The 19,180-nt window shown below is 47.0% G+C and overlaps 1 protein-coding gene across 4 annotated transcripts in view; it reads left to right on the top strand.

Annotated features, from left to right (window-relative positions):
- CHEK2 (checkpoint kinase 2) overlaps positions 1-13,999 on the top strand; it is a 40,384-nt gene extending 26,385 nt beyond the window's left edge. Inside the window, exons 8-15 of one of the 4 annotated variants that reach the window (XM_041003833.1) lie at positions 1,034-1,095; positions 3,851-3,950; positions 7,112-7,198; positions 7,675-7,838; positions 8,069-8,184; positions 9,251-9,336; positions 13,156-13,236; positions 13,753-13,999. In XM_041003833.1, coding sequence (XP_040859767.1) covers positions 1,034-1,095; positions 3,851-3,950; positions 7,112-7,198; positions 7,675-7,838; positions 8,069-8,184; positions 9,251-9,336; positions 13,156-13,236; positions 13,753-13,842 — 786 coding nt within the window. In that variant the 3' untranslated portion in view covers positions 13,843-13,999. The other 3 variants (XM_041003834.1, XM_041003836.1, XM_041003835.1) reach the window with 3 other exon arrangements.
- The last annotated feature ends 5,181 nt before the right edge of the window (positions 14,000-19,180 follow it).

Raw genomic sequence — 19,180 nt, forward strand, 5'->3', positions numbered from 1 at the left:
GTTGTGGTGCCAGCTTCCCATATGGGCAGTGGTTTGAGTTCTGGCTGTTATATTTCCAATCTAGCTTCCTGATAATGTTCTTGAGAAAACGGTGAAACATGGCACTGGCTTTTGGTCCCCTACACCCACATGGGAGACCTGGAGGAAGCTCCAGGTTCCTGGCTTCAGTTTGTTCCAATTCTGGCCATTGTAGCTATTTGGGGAGTGAACCATCTCTCTTTCTCTCTGTCTCCTTCTCTCTCAGTAAACCTGCTTTTCTTTTTGTGAGATTCATTTATTTTGATTTGAATGGCCGATGTTGCAGAGAGAGAAGGAGAGACAGATCTTCCATTTGCTGATTCACTCCCCAAATGACTGCAATGGCCAGGGCTGAGCAGCTCTGAAGCTGGGTGTCTTCTCTGGGCCTCAAAAGCAGAGAGAGAGAGAGCGAGAGAGAGCTCTCATCCACCAGATGGTGCACTCTTTATAAATGGCCTCATTGGCTGGAGCTGGACCAGGCTGAAGTCAGCAGCTTGGAGCTGCATCAGGATGGATGACACTGTGGGTGTCAGGTGCTCAAGCTTGTGAGCCATTTTCCACTGCCTTCTCAGGTGTATAAGCAGGGAGCTAGATAGGAGGCAAAGCAGCTGGGACTTAAACTGGGGTTCTGATATGGGATGCCGGGGTACAAGCAGTGGTTAACCCTCTGTACCATGATGCCAACCATTCCATGAACTTTTTGAAGACCCCTTGCATGTATATATTTAAAAAATATTTGTACTAAAACGCATTTGTGTCTTAATTTCATGTTCCAATAAACTTTCTGAAGTGCCCTCGCTTAACTCTCACCAGCTTGTTGGGGTAGAAAGTGTCTTCCAAGTTGTCATTGAGGAGTCAGTTAGGTTATCTTTGGCTTTTTCCCCTCACTTGAACTTCAGAGCCTGTGAAGGAAGGGGGTCCAACAGCCTTGGCTCTCCAACCAGATGTCTCAAGTTCTATTGCTGTGTACTCCTGAAAGTTTCTCACCATTTTCATTTTCTCCTTCCTCTTTTAGCCTTGTATCATCAAGATTAAAAACTTTTTTGATGCAGAAGATTATTATATTGTTTTGGAATTGTAAGTAATAAACTTTTTAAATTTGTTGGTTCTATTTAAATTCATACTAATCGGCTAAGACCTGAAGGCAGGACCCTCAGTGGCTATGTATGTGAGTGAGGCCGGAGAGAGAGAGAGAGAGAAAGAGAGAGAGAGAGAGACTGACTGTATGTGTGTGTGTGTGGAAAGAGGGGGTTAGCATCAAGTTTAACAAACCTTCAGTGTTTCCGCAGGCCGATAGTCTTGGATTCCAGGCCCTATGAAATGTACTTTGTAATTAACTAGCGCCCTTCCCACAGATAGATTTGCTTCATTTCTGTACCTTGTTTTGTTGGCATCAGATGGGGCTAACAGTGATACCCCACCCATGTACAGAGTACCTGTGAGGATTAAATACTCAGAACCCACAAAGGCCCTAGCAGAGCATCTGGCACACCTAGGCTTCCACCCAGCCATGGGTTGAGGTCATCCTTTTGAAACACCTGCCTGGGTGGATCACTTTGTGCTGAATCCTGAGCCCTGGCTACTTAGCATCCAAATATCTTTTAATGTCTTGCTTGCTTATTGAAAGGCCATCACATCTTGTGTAGCGTGGCTGAAATAATTTCCTTTCTGGTTGCTGGGAGACATCTATCTAGAGGTTCCCTTCTGGCATAAATGCCTAGGCTTTCTGGGGAGCCACTGCTGTGGCAGGCAGGGGACATTTTGCTACTACTGGATGGCCGACAGCAATTGATCATGAAGATGACCTAGATGATACAGCCTGGATCATAGGTCCAGGAGAGACTGGGGGCGTTTGTGTTGCCTAATGGGAGAGTGTTAACTGACTAGATCTAGTTAGCACAGTTGAATGAGGGTGATAATGGTGCAGTCACTGTAGCTGATGCTCATGGAGCACCTGCCACAATTCATGTCCCGCGTACTGCGCAGCGTATTGTGAAGTATCTCAGAAACGAACACAAAGGGTCAACTCACTTGTCCTTCACAACTGTTTGTTACCTACAGGTGGAAGATGGGTTACTATTTGTAGCCCCACTTGCAGGAATGGGAATCCCAGAGGGATGGCACCTGCACTTGTCAGCTTCTCTACCTAGATAGATTTCTTCATTTTTTTTGTAACTATTGCAGAAGAAGGTACATCCCCATTGCTTAAGGTCAGCTTACACTTCTCCAAAACGCCACAGCTAAAGAGTAAAAGAGCTGAGGTTCAGACCCTAGTTTTCTGAGGTTTATTTGTGCATTTAAAAGGCAGAGTTATAGAAAGAGGGAGAGAGAATATCTTACAACTGTTGGTTCACGCCCTATATGGCCACAATAATGGGGCTGGGCCAAGCCAAAGCTCAGAACCTTGTCTTGGCTTCCCCCGTGGGTGTCATGGACCCAGGAACTTGGGCCATTTTTTGCTGCTTTCCCAGATGTGTTAATAGGAACTATATCAGAAGTGGAGCAGATGGGACTCCAACCGGCAGTGCTGCAGTGCCGCAGGCTGAAGCTTAACCCACTGTGCTACAGACTTATTTGGAAGCCAGTTTTTTATTTGTTTGTTAAAAAATTTATTTTATTTTTATTGGAAAATTAGATATATAGAGAGGGGGAGAGACAGACAGGAAGAGCTTCCTTCTACTGATTCACTCCCCAAGCAGCTACAACAGCCGGAGCTGGGCCAATGCAGAGCCAGGAGTCTCTTCTGGGTCTCCCACGTGGGTTCAGGGTCCCAAGGCCTCGACTGTTTTCCAAGGCCATAAGCAGCGAGCTGGATGGGAAACGGGGCTGCTGGGATTAGAACCACCGCCCATATGGGATCCTGGAGCAGGCAAGGCGAGGCCTTTAGTCACTAGGCTACACAAGGCCCAGAGTTTTAAGGTCCTGCTTGCTCTTCGGAATCAGTGTGACTTTCATCTGAAGTGCAGGATAAACATGAATATTCCTGGGCCTCTCATTTAATGATTAGGATTTTTTTAAAAAGGTCCCTAAATCAATCAATCTATCTATCTATCTACTTTTCTTTCTTTCTTTTTTTTTTCTTTGTTTATTTTTACTTTAAAGTCAGAATTACAGAGATAGAGAGAGGGAGAGACAAAGAGATCTTCCATCTGTTGCTTCACTTCCCAAATGGATGCTACAACCAGAGCTGAGCTGGTCTAAAGATGGAAGCTCGAAGCTTTTTCCATATCTCCCTAGGGAGTGCCAAGGCCCAGGCACTTAGCCTGCCCTCTGTGGCTTTCCCAGGCCATTAGGGAGCTGGATCAGAAGTGGAGCAACCAGGACTTGAACTGGTGCCAATATGGGATGCTGGCACCACAGGCATTGGATTACCATGCTGATCCCACCCTAAATATTTCTAATGTCCATTTCTTTTCTTTTTTTTTTTTCTTAGTATCTATCCTATTTATTATTTACTTGAAAGGTTGAGTTACAGAGAGAGGAGGAGAGACAAAGAGATAAAGATCTTCCATCCACTGGTTCACATTCCACATGGTTGCAGTTTTTAGGCCTGGGCCAGGCAGGAGCCAGGAGCCAATAGTGGCATGGACTGAAGTACTGGAATCTTCTTCTACTGCTTATCAGGCTTATCATCTGGTAGCTGGATTAGGTCTTAAACCAACACCCATGTGGGATGCTAGGGCTATAGAAGGAGGCTTAATTTGCTGTTCCGCAACACTGGTCTGGTCTTATTAGCTTGAAACACAGGAGTCAAGATTGAATGGCACCTGTCTCTTTTCGCAGTAAGAAGCAGTTCAAGGAATGAAGCTGCCTTTTTGCCCGTGTGTTTCAGGATGGAAGGAGGCGAACTGTTCGAGAAGGTGGTGGGGAATAAACGCCTGAGAGAGTCTACCTGCAAACTCTACTTTTACCAGATGCTCTTGGCAGTGCAGGTAAGACAACCCTTATTTTTTTTTTATTTAGAAACGTACTTTCCTTTTAGAGGAATTAGAGAAGCTGAGGGACTGGGTTCAAGTGCTCAAAGAAGAGTATCTGGGCATTGGTTTTTCTGTTCTTGGCAAAAACACACCCTGTTGACGAAGAAGAAAAAGCTCTCACTGGGAAACTAAGCCACAGTCAAGAAGAGGAATTAAGGAAATAAACATGTGGTTCCATGTCTCTTCTCTGTGTCCTGGACATAGCTCTGGAAGGTCTTTGCTGTCTGCCTGATCCTTGTGTGCATGTCGCTTAACTTTTGGAGTGAAAGCTGTGATGGTTTGAGGGCAGCTGGCAAGCTTGGGCTGCTTGGGCCTGGTTGCTTCCCATGGCTTAGTAGTAGTAGTAACACAAAACTAGAACAGGATTACCTAAAAAAATTTTTTTAAAGATTTATTTATTTTAATTTAAGCAGAATATTTACAGAAAGAGAAGGAGAGACAGAGAGAGGACGTCTTCCATCCGCTGGTTCACTCCCCAAATGGCTGCAGTGGCCAGAACCGAACTGATCTGAAGCTAGGAGCTAGGAGGCAGGAACTTCCTCCTGGTCTGCCATGTGGGTACAGGGTCCCAAGGCTTTGGGCTGTCCTCTACTGCTTTCTCAGGCCATAAGCAGGGAGCTGGATCTAAAGTGGAGCAGTCAGGACATGAATTGGTACCCATATGGGATGCTGGCACGAGTAGGAAGTGGATTAAGTGGCTATGTCCCAACAGGCTTGTTTCTTAGGGAATAGAAATCAATACCTCCACCAGAAGAGGTTGTCATCCAGAGTAATTTATTTATAGCAAATAAAGAGACCTCAGGAATCATTTTCAGATCAGACACTTCTGAAGAAACTGGAAGTGGACTATCTTTTATTTTTGAGGAAAATTATATGTGAGGTGGGAATTTCTTGTCATTCCACATAGGCAGGTTCATGCAGCGGTGGGGTTTGGAGCATCTTCTAGCATGTTGCATGTTACATTCAGGTAAAGTGGCAGCTCGTCTTGGGGCAGAAATCTTAGCATTAAAAGATCCATCAGTCAGTCTAGCTGTTGTCCTTGGAAGTCAGGACTAGACGGTTCAGGATAGCCGAGGATGGCGTCTTTGCTCACAACAACTGAAAAACCTGGACAGCAGCTTTGAAAAGCCTCGGGTACAACTTTTGAGGTTTGGAAGTTGAAACGAAGCACCAATAAAATTGCCTGAGTACCCAGGGCGTTGGCTGCTGACACTAGGCACTCTCTGCAGGTGCACCTCCAGCATCCCGGTAACTGTGGGCAAGGTGGCAGCGCAGGTGTGCACTGAGTGTGTTGAAAGGACCAATAGCTGCTGGCCCTCTGCTCCAAGGATTCCCATTTCCCAAATTTGGTCTTGGTGGTTCCCTCCCAAAGTCTTTCTTTTCTCCCTTTTCTCTCTTTTGGAAAATCCACTCCAAGCAGGAAGAGCAGTGATTTAGGGGGACAGAGTATCATTTTCAGGGGAATTGGTCTGTCTGGGTTTACCCTCTCTTAAGTGTTCACCAGACCGATTTCCCAGTGAAAGATTCTGGGGTAACTTTGGGATGAGTTTTTTTTTTAGAAATTATAATTCTTTTTATTTTTGATGCTTTTTATAAAGGTGATTAGGGCGCAAAGAGTCAAGGGCTACAGGAAAGTGGGTGAGATCATTTGGGCGGCCCGTGGCTTCTCAGCAGTGCACCGCCACCAGGGCAGCTCCCTCTGCAGGCCTGAGGCCTTCGCAGCCTTTTACAGTACCAGGGCCAGGGCTGGGACTGTCAGAGAAAACAGCCCCCAAGACCCCAGCACGAGTTTGCAGGGGCCTGCCAACAGTCTTGAGCAGCAAAACCCAACGCTCACCGAGCTCGGGGCTCTCTTATTTCCACATCCTCTTTTTTCCCTTCTTGTATGTGGAGGAAAGGGAGAAACAAGGAAAAAGCCACATCCAGTGTCCCAAACACCTCTGCATCCTGAGATGGAGGAGAGCCATGTAACACCACCCCAGGGTCCCCGATGTGGGGCGTGCTCAGAGGGTCCTGCTCAGGAGGTTTTGATAGTTCAGCAGTTCTGAATTACTGCTGATGTCGCCACTCCAAGCATGATGAAATCGCTCCAGAATCCAGTGGTTGACATAGTCCACCCTAGAGCATGGCTGGGGTATTTTTTTTTCTTTTCTTTTCTTTTCTTTTTTTTTTTAAGATTTATTTTATTTATTGGAAAGTCAGATATACAGAGAGGAGGAGAGACAGAGAGGAATATCTTCCGTCCAATGATTCACTCCCCAAGTGAGCGCAATGGCTGATGCTATGCCGATCCGAAGTCAGGATCCAGGAACTTCTTCTGGGTCTCCCACATGGGTGCAGGGTCCCAAAGCTTTGGGCTGTCCTCTGCTGCTTTCCCAGGCCACAAGCAGGGAGCTGGATGGGAAGTGTAGCTGCCGGGATTAGAACCGGCGCCCATATGGGATCCCGGCACGTTCAAGGTGAGGACTTTAGCCACTAGGCCATGCCACTGGGCCCAATATGAACCAGTGTTGAGATGGGATGCCAGTGGTTGCAAGGTGAGGATTTAGCCACTAGGCTACTGCAGTAGGCCCCCAATTTTTCCTTTTCTTTTTCCTTCCTTCCTTCTTTCTTTTAAAGTTTTATTTATGTATTGTCAGATTTACAGAGAGGAGGAGAGACAGAGATAAATAAAGATCTTCCTTCTGCTGATTCACTTCCCAAGAGGCCCCAGTGGTCAGAGCTGAGTTGATGCAAAGCGAGGAGCTTCTTTCCGATCTACCATGCAGGCACATAGTCCTGAGGGCCTGTACCATCCTCCTCTGTTTTCCCAGGCCACAGGCAGGGACCTAGAAAGGAAGTGGGGCACCATATGGCATCAGGGCATGTCTAAGGTGAGGATTTAGCCACTAGGCTCTCAACACCAGGCCCCAATTTTTGTTTTCTTAGAGATTTCCTTTTATCTGAATTTATAAACAGCATCCCTTCTTCCCTTCACTGTTTCTTTTTTTTTTGTCCATGACTTTGGAAAACATGGTTGTCTGGTTTCATTCAGTTGTCAAGATGTGTGTTGTTAACTGTCTCTACTCGTGTACCTATTGTATTAAATGCAAGGTCTTCCTCCCCTTTCTGTGTAGTATCTTCATGAAAATGGCATCATACATCGTGACTTGAAGCCGGAAAATGTCCTGCTCTCGTCTCAGGAAGAGGATTGTCTCATAAAGGTGAGAAATGGATGGTCTGTAGGTCATCATTTCAGATTTCGTTTAGAATCTTCAAAATTCTTCCATTCAAAGGGGAGCATACAAATATTGAGAATCTCATTTTTCTTGTTTTACCAGTTTTATGTTTTTTACTTAGTTGAAAGGCGGAGACAGAGAGTGAAGATGTGCGAGTGAGTGGGCTCTCCTTTAAGGCCTACAACTGCCAAAGCTAGCCAGTAACCCTGTCTGGATTTCCACCAGGATGGGGCCGCCGGGATTGGAACCGGCATCTATATGGGATTGTGGCTCATTCAAGGCAAGGAATTTTAGGCACTAGGCTATCGTGCTGTCCCCCTCCCCTGTTCATAAGTCTTTTGGGACTGGCAGACTATGTTCTTCATTATATATATGTGCTATATATATACCACACACACATAATCTATATGATGTATGTTCATATTATTATATCTGTTGTTCCCTTTTGTGCTTAATTTCAGATAACTGATTTTGGGCAGTCCAAGATTCTGGGGGAGACTTCCCTCATGAGAACCTTATGTGGTACCCCCACCTACTTGGCCCCTGAGGTTCTTCTGTCCATCGGAACAGCTGGGTATAATCGTGCCGTGGACTGTTGGAGTCTGGGAGTCATCCTTTTCATCTGGTAAGAAAAGCTTTCATTGTCGCCCTCACAGGCTGGTTGGATGTGATTAGATGAAATCATGCATCAGCATGTTCAGGTGGAGATTCCGGGTTTAATTGAGGCCACTTTTTCAGCCATTGAAGTAAAGAAATACTCGATTTTTCATGATAATGAAAAAGACATGCGTATATCTAAATGCCACTGAAAATGCCACTTGATTTCTCTTCCTTTCTCTTTCTACCAATATTAAGCCTTAGTGGGTATCCACCTTTCTCTGAGCATAAGACTCAAGTGTCACTGAAGGATCAGATCACCAGTGGAAAATACAACTTCATTCCTGAAGTCTGGGCAGATGTGTCAGAGAAGGGTATGGATACGAAAGGGTTAAGAGTGTGTGATTTGCCAAAGGAAAAAAAAAACCAAAAAAACAAAAACCCTGCTTTTGTGTGTGTATGTGTATGTGTGTGTGTGTGTATGTATGTGTGTGTGTGTGTGTGCACTCATGCGTGCCTGGGTGCTGATGTGGGAGCCTTTCTTCAAATCCTGTGATGTCTTCTGTTACTTCTGTCCTTAGCTTCTATTGTTAAGTTGTGCACCATTTGAAAAGCAGTGGAAATTATTGAAAGAGTCCTGGATCTGCTACTTCCTAGCTGTCTGGCCTAGGCAAGTGATTTAACCCCTCCCAACCTCCATTTTCTGTATTTGTCAGCTGGGCCTTAATAACCCATACTTTATGAGGTTTTTTGTGAGGCGTAAATTATCCTTTATGTAAGTGCCTGTTTCCCAGTTGAATGTGAAAAAAATAATAAGTAACTTCAGTTGCAAAGTTTTCTTACGTTTGTAAAAGTGAGAAGGCCTTTGGTAGTTACCTTGTGTTTTATAACTTAAAAATGCAACCTTGTAACTCCCTGAAGAAAAAGTAGAAAATGAAAACTAAGTGTCAAATAATGCAACCTAGGGGATTGCGTTAAATGTCTGCGTGTTTAAGGGATAACATTGTTGCAGGAGACAAGCCCAACTCCAATTGTTGCTTGCTGGAGTAGCATACTCCTGGCTGAGCAGCTGGCACTGACACCCTGGGTCACCCACGGTCCCAGAGAGAGCTGGCCTTGCATCCTGAGTGTCTCAGAATTGGGTAGAAGTTCAGCTTTAATTGGTTTTAAATTTGAGTCCAACAGCACTGACAGGGAACAAGGGAGCTAAGAAGTTGTGGTTCCCAGCAGGGAAGACACAGGAAGCCTCCTTATGAGCCCAGGCGTTCAGAGTAGCCTGGACAGAGGGAGTGAGAGATTCAGGGGGCTCTTACCCACTATGTCTGCTGACTTCTGGGTGATCTCACAACCTCTCTCTTTCTGGATGGTGGTCTGTAATTCTGTTGATTACATGTATTCCTCCTTTTCACTGTTATCTGCCCAATTATTTTGTTGCTTAAGCCCTGGACCTCGTCAAGAAGTTGTTGGTAGTGGATCCAAAGGCACGTCTTACAACACAAGAAGCCTTAAATCATCCTTGGCTTCAGGTTGGTGTGGGGTCATGCCTGCGAGCATAAAATGCATGGGAGGAGGGGAAGGGCCCTGAAATGCCAGAGAAACAGAGCAAGCAAATGGAGGAAGAGGGCAGAAACACACAGAAACACGTTATTTTCCTTGGGTCTGTTGAATGTTATTAAGATTCAGCTCCAGGTGAAAGTAGGGATATGTGTACACGTGTGTGTGTGTGTGTGTGTGTTGTGGCATATAACACGTTTGCCATTACTTGAGGCTGTTGGATGCATAGGTACTTTATGGCTCATTCTGATTTCCGCTTGGCTGCCCTGAGTCTTTATTGGGCTGTGTTCCTTTGAGAGTGCCCTGCCCTCTCCCGCCCACATTCCCTGCCACCCCAGGTGGGGTGGGCTATATTCCAGCCATCAACTACCTTAAATCTGGGCAACTGGAGGAAATGGAGAAAAGTGGCCTTCCTGGGGGGAAGAAATAGCTATTTCTCAAGCCCCAGTGATTTGAATGTTCCAGCTTCATGGTAAGAAAGCATGCCACCATGCCGGCTGTCACCTGTGCCTTTCAAGCATACATTCGCCTCTTCCTGCTGAGGGTTGCGGGCTGCCTTCAATTAGACGCTGACCTCATTCGGAGCTGCCAAGAGTTGTGGCTTTGCTAGTGTTTAGTTTTGGAGTTAGCTTCAGCGTACTGTAGGCTTTCTGATGGATGCCTTGCCTTATGGCAGTTGTACTCAGTGCAGCCATTCTCCTTTCTGTTAGCTTCTGAGCTCCTGTGTGTGCAGGAGCGACCTAGCCAGGTAATTGAACCCAGCGGCCGTTCTTCTGGGGATTCCTAGTCTAGGGGCTCCTTGGGGTGCAGTTCAGCCTCAGTTCTGTACTTTTTGGGACTCCTGGAAGGCTGACCCCCATTTACTCTTCCAACACACTCCATCGACTCAGCTCATGTTGAAAACAGCAAATCTTTAAAAAAAAAAAAAAGTAAATAAATAAATAAAAGTGGGACGAGAGAGGGAGGAGCAGATCTATGTGTTCTGAATGTTGCCCTGGAAACCACAGTTCCCCTCTCCCCCAGAAGAAAACTTGTCTGATGATTTAGCATTTAATAGACCACACCGATTTGAAACAGCAGGGCCTCGGAGAAAAGGAGTTTGAAGACAAAGGGTGCCCTATGCATGTGGGGATTTAATTTTGGTGTGAAAGAGAAACATGCCACTTGGCCCTTTCCAAGTATCCTAACAGGGAGACTCTTACAGCCAAAATGTAGAGAGATAAGGAGCTATGTTCATTTTGGAAGAAAAAAAAAAAATCCCACATAAAAAAAGGTGCAGCTGGCCAGTTAGGTTTTGGAGCAGGTTTGCAACTGCCTAGAATTTACAAACAATCACAGCCTGTTTTTCTTGTACTTTTTTTTTTTTTTTTTTGGTCTCAAAAGAAGCCCTTTTATTTATTTGTTTAAAGAGCCAAAGATAAGGTGAAGTTCAACTCCACCACAACTCTTGCTTGAATACTCTTTTGTCCACATTTTGTTTTTGCAGTTACAGGTGGGGTGAAGTCTAAAAGAGGACCAGTATGCAGATTTCCCACGTGAAACAACAGTTGGTGGTAGTTTAGACTTTATTTTGGGAAAAGTATGGTGCTTTTGAGAAACCAAATGGTTTTCTGGGTCCGCCCCTGGCTTGAGCGTTGGACCCGTGGGCTCTGGTCTGCAGCCATTAACAGGATGTCGAGTTTTGAGTGCATCCGCTGTATTTACTTTTGGCCTCATGATTACTATTTGAAAAAGTATGTTTCTTCTGTTGGCCTTAGAGAGATCATCAGTACTTGATTCCTGTCTCAGTTATTTTGCCTTCAGTTCCTGCTTCCTGCCCATTGCACCCTGGGAAGCATCAGATCTTGATTCAAGTATTTGGATCCCTACCCTCCACGTGGAGACTGGATTGAATTCTGGGCTCCTGGCTTCAGCTTAGTTCAGCTGTAGCTGTGGCAGGCCATTTGGGAGGTGAACCTGTTAGTGGAATAGTCTATCTCTCCACCTTTCAGATAAGATGAAAGTTAAGTAAAATAATTTTTCAAGAAATTAGGTCTAATAGACTTGTGGTCACTATGATCTTACTGGAGGAACTGCCATCTGCAGGGAATACCATTGTAGTTTCATGTATTAATTCCTTCAGAGAGCAGTATAAATATAATCCTTTGAGCTTGTACATCAAGTACTGTTAAGCTTCACGGATGCCAGCAGAGGGGAATAAGATAAGTCCTTGCTTGGGGAGGTGAGCTTTGTGTCTGAGCCAGTTTGACCGTACTCCTTAGAGAGTGGCACCTTGCTAGGGGTAGGTGACAAGGGTAATAGGTGCAGCGGATAGTTTGAAACTAGGAGGAACAGGGACCTGCTGTCTGAGCTGTGGACACTCATTTTCCCACAATGTGAAGAGGGTGTGAACACTGAGTGGCCTGGCAGTGTTGGGAAGTGATGAGTGGATCAGCATTGTGAAGCATTTACTGGAATCCCACTAATAAGACAGGCTGGAGTGAACAAGGAAGCTGGGTGACGTGGACATATAGAATGTTATAGCTAGAGGCTGGAGGAAGTTCCTAGAGGGAAAGCAGGGATTGGCTTTTGAGAATGGCACTGCACTGGAAGCGAACCCCCACGGCTCTGGGATACTGTGGGTTGGAGTTGGGTGGAGCTTGGCACTTCCAGGAAAGGCGGTGGCTTCTGCATGGGACAATGACAGGAGCGGGGGGTGCGGCTCTAACTCCTGGATGTAGAGAGGAGCCTATTGGCCTCTACCGTAAACTTTCTGTCTTCATGAAAATGCTGCATATTGGAGGCCTGCGTTCCTGTGTGTTTTCTTCCTGCCCACCGAGGGACTCTTGGTTTATGGGATGGAGCTGATGGGGCAAGTTGGTGGGAAACACAGGGGTGTTTGGAACCTGCCAGTTCTGGGTGTGTGTTCTACACACACCACTCATGGAGGCTGAGCCGGGCTCCCAGGTGGTCCCAGAGCCCACATTTCTAGTCTTTTCTGCAAGTTAAGAGAGCTGTCCCATGGTTCTCGAGCGCAGGTGTTATCTTTCACCTCACCCCTGTCCCCAGCTCTCCCTCCTGCTGCATGAAGCACCTGTCATGTGTGTGCTGCTCAGTCTCTTCCTTTCTCCTTAGATCTGAGCTCTGGGCTGAGAGTGTTTGAGAGCATTTTGGCAACTTGTACAGCATCTGCTGGGTACATCTTCCTGGAGTGTTGCATTGGTTGCTATGATGGCATGGTTTTGGCAAGATCTGGGGTGCTATGACTGCCAGTGTCTGTATTTCTCTGACCCAGTGAGAACACTTAGACATGTGGGGTTTGACTCATTCCGTGCCAGCCGAGCCTTGGCTGGTGTTGAGACTTCTGTGAAAGAGTGGAGATGAGCAGTGTGTGATGTCTTCACTCAGGAGCTTCAGCAGGGGACATGCATGTGCCTCCCTATGTCTTTCTTTTCTTTTTTCTATGTATTTGAGAGGCAGAAAGAGAGCGTTCCCATCTACTGGTTGACTCTATGTCCCTGCAGTGTCCAGGGCTGGAGCCAGGAGCTAGGAACTCAGTCCAGGTTTCCCACATGGAGGGGCTGGGGCGGGATGGGGGCAGAAAGCCACTCCTTTGGGTCCTTTCTGACACACCTCAGAGTCCACATCAACAGGAAGCTGGAGTTAGGAGCTGGAGCAGGCTACTGAGCCCAGGTTCTCGGGTGGTGGGTGTGGGTCCCCCACCCATCTTGCCAGGGACATCCTAGCCCTGTCATTCCAGGCACTCTCTTTCCTTGAGACGTAACTTATTTATTCTTTGAATTTCTTCCCAGGATGAGGACATGAAAAGGAAGTTTCAGAGTCTCCTATCTAAGGAAGATAAGTCAGAGGCTCTCCCCCAGCTCCCAGACCAGGTATTGCCGACGAGCAGCATTAGCCATAGCATGGAGACTCTCCCAAGGGATACTTGGGTAACATTGTAAGGGCTCATGTAGACAATACGGTGTTTCAACCTCATCTGCTTGGACATCCTCAGAAGACTCAGTAGTGTCAATTTCATGCATTCAAGCAGTAGGGGTTGTCATTCACAAAGTCTCTGCAAGGCAAGGATGGAATCCTCTGTCCCAAGCTGCAGTTGTAATTGCTTGGAAACTTGAAAATTTGGGCCACTTTGTGCTGCCTTCTCAGGAGCATTAGCAGGAAGCTGGATCAGAAGCAGAGTAGCTGAGACCTGATCCAGTGCTCATGTGGGATGCTGGCATCACAGGTAACAGTTTAATTCACAGAGCCACATAACTTTTGTCCCAGAAATTCTTGGTGCTGGAAGTTTCACGTAAGATGCCCCTGTTTTACTAGAAGTGTGTTAAAGAGCTTTGTTGAAGCCGTTGCTTTTCTTTTGAACATTGCTCCCTTGCCTCCTGCATTTGCAGCCTTCGACCAGTCGAAAGCGGCCCCTGGAAGAAGCAGCCGAGGCAACAGAGACTGCCAAACGCCGGCCCGTGTGTACTGCTGCGTCGTAACCCTGTGGTCTGAACATGAAAGACATCTACCTTCTTGAATTTTGCTGTCAACGGTTTTTGTTCCCCTCGGTCTGGGTCTTTGATTTATGTTTTAATTATGGGAATCATGGCTTCTCTACAATCACTGATACATAATTAAAATCCCGATGGAACCTTGGCTCTGCGTGGATGCCCGTTGAAGAGCTTTTAAGTTGAACGCCTGTTCCCTCCTACCTAGGCAGCTGGGTACCATTCATCAGGAGCCCTGTGGCTACTGTCATCCCCGGGCCAGCTCTCAGGATATCACCTTGTTCTTTGTTTGTGAGAGCTGAATACAAATCCTAAAGGCTCCTTAAGAAAGTCAAGCATGAAAAAGGCACAGCGAAGCTGGGGTGGGGTTTGTGGTGGCAGGCTACCAAATTCCTGGGAGCTGCAAGGAACTTGGGTGCGTGTGACATGGGCCAACTTGCAACTCTTATCCTCATTCTTGTGGAGTTCCTGCAATATTGGGCTGAAGAAGTTTGTGAAACTTAGAACTTTGCCATTTTAAATAGAGCATCTCTACTGTGTGTGTGTGTGTGCACGCGCGCGCCTGCAATGGAGTCCTGTAGCCAAGCACACAGCTATTTCTACAGTAAGGATCTATAGGGAAAGAGGGAGGGAAGAATTATACATGATCTCTCATGTCAGTCTCTTCTGCCAAATGACTTTTGGATGACTCACTCCACAGAGCTATTTGGGTTTTAGAAGCAGAAAGAAGCTAAGTGGGCAGGCCATGTTGGCCCACTTATGAGCAGGGAGGCGCTGTCCAAAGCCCTGCCCAGGGCGGAGCTCTTGTTCTGGTGATTCTCTTAGATACTTTGTCCTACCACTCATGTTACCAGCAAGGAGCCCCAGGGTTCAAAGAGTAAAGTGACTTGTCCAACATCACGCAACTGCTAAGTGGAAGAGTTGGGACCTAACCCAGTTCTTTGCTGATTTGAATACTAACTTATTTTTTTTTTTTTGTCCTTCCAGTCTCATATTGAATCAGACCCAGAGTTGTCAACTCAGCGCTGGCAAAACCCACAAAGGCTGATGAGTCGGTCTTTTAACAGTTTTTTTGTTTGTTTGTTTGTTTGAAAGAGAAAAAAATCAGAAATCTGACATCTGGTGGTTTACTTCCCAAAGGCCTGCAGCAGCTGAGGCTGGGCTAGGCCAAAACCAGGTATCTGAATGTCCCTTTGAGTCTCCCATACGGTTGGCAGGGATCCAGGGACTTGAGCTGTCACCTGTCACCTTCCAGGGTATGCGTTAGCAGGAAGCTGGACTCCAGCTTGGGATAGGAGAGTCCTGAGTATGTTTTTTTTTTAGGCTTATTTTAATTTTATTTGAAAGGCAGAGTTACACAGAGGGAGAAACACACACACACATGCACACACACAGAAACAGATTTCTCATCTGCTGGTTCACTGTCCCAAATGGCCCCCATGGCTGAGACCTAAAGCCAGGAGCCTACAGCTTCATCTAGGACTCCCACATGGGTGCAAGGGATCTTTCTGCTGCTTTCCCAGACACGTTAGCAGGGATCCGGGTTAGAAGCAGAGAAGCCAGGACTCAAACTGGGCCCCATATGGGATGCTAGTATTGTTGATAAGGCTTAACCTTCTATGCTATAGCATTGCTCCCTGACCCTTAACTCCCCAAGGAACATCTGCCCCACAGAAGATATCCTTGTCCACCCAGAGTATTCTGTCCCTGCAGGCTGGCTGCAGGGTTAGCCCTGTGATCTGTGGAGGTTGTAGTGACTTGGTGACAAGGAAGAGATACCTGCTCTAATTGGTTTATGAAAACAGGATTAGTTGGCATGATTACAAATGACCAGGCTTGGAAACCATACAGGAGTGCAGGTGGTTGGAAAGGCTAATCCGCCCCCCCCCCCTTCTCTTTTGAAATTAATTTTTGAAAGAGAGAGCTCCCATCTGCAGACTCATTTCCAAAATGCCCAAAACATGTGGTCTTAGACTTGTTCATGTCTGGGTCATGGCTGAATCCAGGAGCCAGGAACTCAATCCAGGTCTCTCTAGTAAGTGAATGACAGGAACCCAATTACTTGGGCCAATTACTGCTGCCTGCCAAGGTGAGCCTCGTTGGAAGATGGATTTAGAGGTTAATGCTGTGTATTTAACACATATATTTCTGTGTGGGACACAGGCATCTCAACTACCTAGATAAATGCCCACTCCAAAGCTGGCTTCTCTTATCTCCATCTGACCAACTGAATCTTTTTTTTTTTTTTTAAAGATTTATTTTATTTTTATTGGAAAGGCGGATATACAGAGAGGAGAGACAGAGAGGAAGATCTTCCATCCAATGATTCACTCTCCAAGTGAGCGCAATGGCCAGTGCTGTGCCGATCCGAAGCCAGGAGCCTCTTCTGGGTCTCCCACGCGGGTACAGGGTCCCAAAGCCTGCTTTCCCAGGCCACAGCATGGAGCTGGAAGGGAAGCGGGGCCGCCGGGATTAGAACCGGCACCCATATGGGATCCCGGGCGTGCAAGGCGAGGACCTTAACCACTTGCGCCACTGCGCCGGGCCCTTTTTTTTTTTTTTTTTTAAATCACTGATTTTAGGCCACATTGTACCTTGCTGGCCATGAATTGAGCACCATGGATAGTTCAGATGCCTTTGGTGATTCAGTGAAGACAAGGTTGGGGGACATGGGGAGAAGGGGTGGGGGTGGGGAGACACACTGCTTGCTGTTCCTTAGGCAATAGGAAAGGAAAGCTTAGTAATTTCCATTGCAATTATATGTAAGCATCTTGAGGTTTGGCTGGCCTGGTGCAGGGGGCTAGGGTAAAGATTTGGGTGATTTGCTTCTTTAGAGGATTGAAGCAGGCATTGCCAAATTTAATGAGCCTTGGCTCATTTGAATGTTGAATGTGGTTTCCAAGGACATTTTTGTGCCTTGGGGCAGGTAGCCAGCCCTCCTCTGTTTCCAGAACCTTTTGAATTGGCTCCCTCTGATTAGACCTACCTTGGTAGACTGCATAATAACTCCCAAAGGTGTTAACATTCTAAAAACCCTACTAGGGTCTAATGCAATGGCTGAATCCTCACCTTACAAGTGCTGGGATCCCATATGGGTGCCAGTTCATGTCCTGGTTGCTCTACTTCCCATCCAGTTCCCTGCTGTGGCCTGGAAAAGCAGTTGAGGAGGCCCAAAGCGTTGGGACCCTGTACCCATGTGGGGGACACATTATGGTTATTTGGGAAGTGAACCAGTGGATGGAAGATCTTTTTGGTCTTTCCTTCTCTCCATAAAATCTGTTCTTATCCAGTAAAAATAAATAAAACTGAAAGAAAAAAAGATGGGTACCCTAACAGCACCAACCTCTTATGCCAACTGTTTGTGAGCATCCAGTGGAGGTCTCTAAAGGGCCTCGTATGCGGTGGAGGATTTATTAAGGTTGGCTTCCATCATTAAAGACGAGTGAGTCACATAAGTAGTCGGAGGGAGCCATGGAATGTTCTCGAGCCGCTTGGCACACAAGATGGGAAATGGCAGATCTGAAGTAGATGGTGGGAGCAGAGGTTGAAGGCTGAGATCACTGCTACTTCCTTTTGTTTGCGGCCTGGAGGCCCACTGTGTGCCTACTGGATGGTACAGTGGACAGTCCAGCATGTTGTGTATACCTCTTGTAACTGCATTCCTTCCCCTGCCCCTCCAGTCTCCTTAACCGCTTTCGGCAGTGGCACTGTCTAGCCAAGTCTCGCCACTCTGGCTGTGGACTCGGTTCAGATAGGGACACGTGGCCCAAGGAAGCCCAGTGAAAATCGCCTGTGGTTGTAATGACAGGTTGAGCATCCATACAGTAAAAACCTCAGATCTGAAAGAGGACTGACGTGATGCCAAAGGTGGAAAATTTCACACTAGGAAGCTTTGTTTCATGCTTCCAAATGACTAAACATACTGTATAAAAGTGCCTTAATACATCTCTGTAATACATGAGTTTTGTGTTTGTTTGTGTTCTATACACATATAAATACAAATAGTGAAGAATCTAAATAAATCCAAAAGCTTGAAACACTCTGGTCACAGGCGTTTGAGGCAAGGGATGACCTTCCACAGGTTTTCTTGGGGTCAGTGCCTGCTAGGTGCTGCCTAGGCCACCACATGGAAAAAACTGTGTGAGAATGAAGGTAGCTGGGGGTTGGGTGGGAGAATTCGACTGAGTGTTGGGGTTGTTAGATTTGAGCACATGGATCCCACGGAAGCTGAGGTCCCACCCCAGGACGTTAGAATTCTAAGAACAGATTTTTTTTTTGTTGTTACCTTGTTTCACTCCAGCTTTGAGTTGGTTTTTGTTTTTCTGTCTTGTATCTGGGAGGTTTCTTTGTTATGGTAGGGAAAAAACCAGTCTCTGCTGTTCTTCTGCCAACTCTAGGGTTTTTCAGGGAGGTTTGGGGCAGAGAATGGAAAGTGACGTTGTGGGAAGTTGAGAGGCGGTGCAGTCCTAAAGTTGGGTGAACTCCTTCCAGCTAATTATACTGGAGGATTTGGGAGGACAGCCCGTTCGTTAAGCTTTTAGGATTCTTGGACGAATGGGTTGAGGATTACACCAGCAAACCCCAGAGAGCTTGGTGTGTGCCAGGAGTTGGGCTGAGGCGTGCGCAGGCGTCAAACCCACGACGTGTTTCATGCAGTGATTGTGGCTCTGTCAGGTGACACCGTCCCCCAGTATTTAAGAGATGGAGTTTGATCTCTTCTTGGGAGCCCTTAGTTCCTAACCATTAAGGACACGCACCTACAAGGGTTTGTCATCTGATTACCTCGTGGTATACGTGTTTTTTGTTTTTAAAAAAACCTGAATTACTTGGCTGAGTGATAAGATTTCAAAGAGGGTCCCAGAAGACGACGGACGAGTGCCTGGTCACCAAGGCTTAGTGGAGATGCAAAACTTGAACTTGGCGGGGGGGCTTGGGGTGGTGGTGGTGTCTCCATTGCACCGACCTGTGCCACTTACAGCCTTGCACACCTCCACCTGAAGGGATCTCATCACCTTAGTAGCATGCTTGGCCGCACTTCTTGGAGAGAGAGCCTCGCCCCCCGGCCCCGCCTTGCGGGTAAAGCCAAAGGGTTAGGGCGCACCAGGGGCCGAGCGGCCGGGATCCGGGTGGTCCGCAGTGCGGCAGGCGGCAGCGCGAAACAGAGAACGGCGTGCCCTCCCTCTTGGAAGGGGGCGCGGCGGGGGTGGGCGCGGCGCCGGGAACAGCGGAGGGCTCGAGGCGGGGTGCGCGTGCGCGGTGGTGGGGGACCCGCGGGGGCGCGCAGGGGGGTGCGCGCGTGCGCGGTGTTGGGGGGTGGCGGCGGTGGCCG

Source organism: Ochotona curzoniae, unplaced genomic scaffold (assembly GCF_017591425.1).
Source record: "Ochotona curzoniae isolate NIBS_2020 unplaced genomic scaffold, NIBS_Ocur_1.0 scaffold_274, whole genome shotgun sequence".
NCBI classification, from domain to species: Eukaryota; Metazoa; Chordata; class Mammalia; order Lagomorpha; family Ochotonidae; genus Ochotona; species Ochotona curzoniae.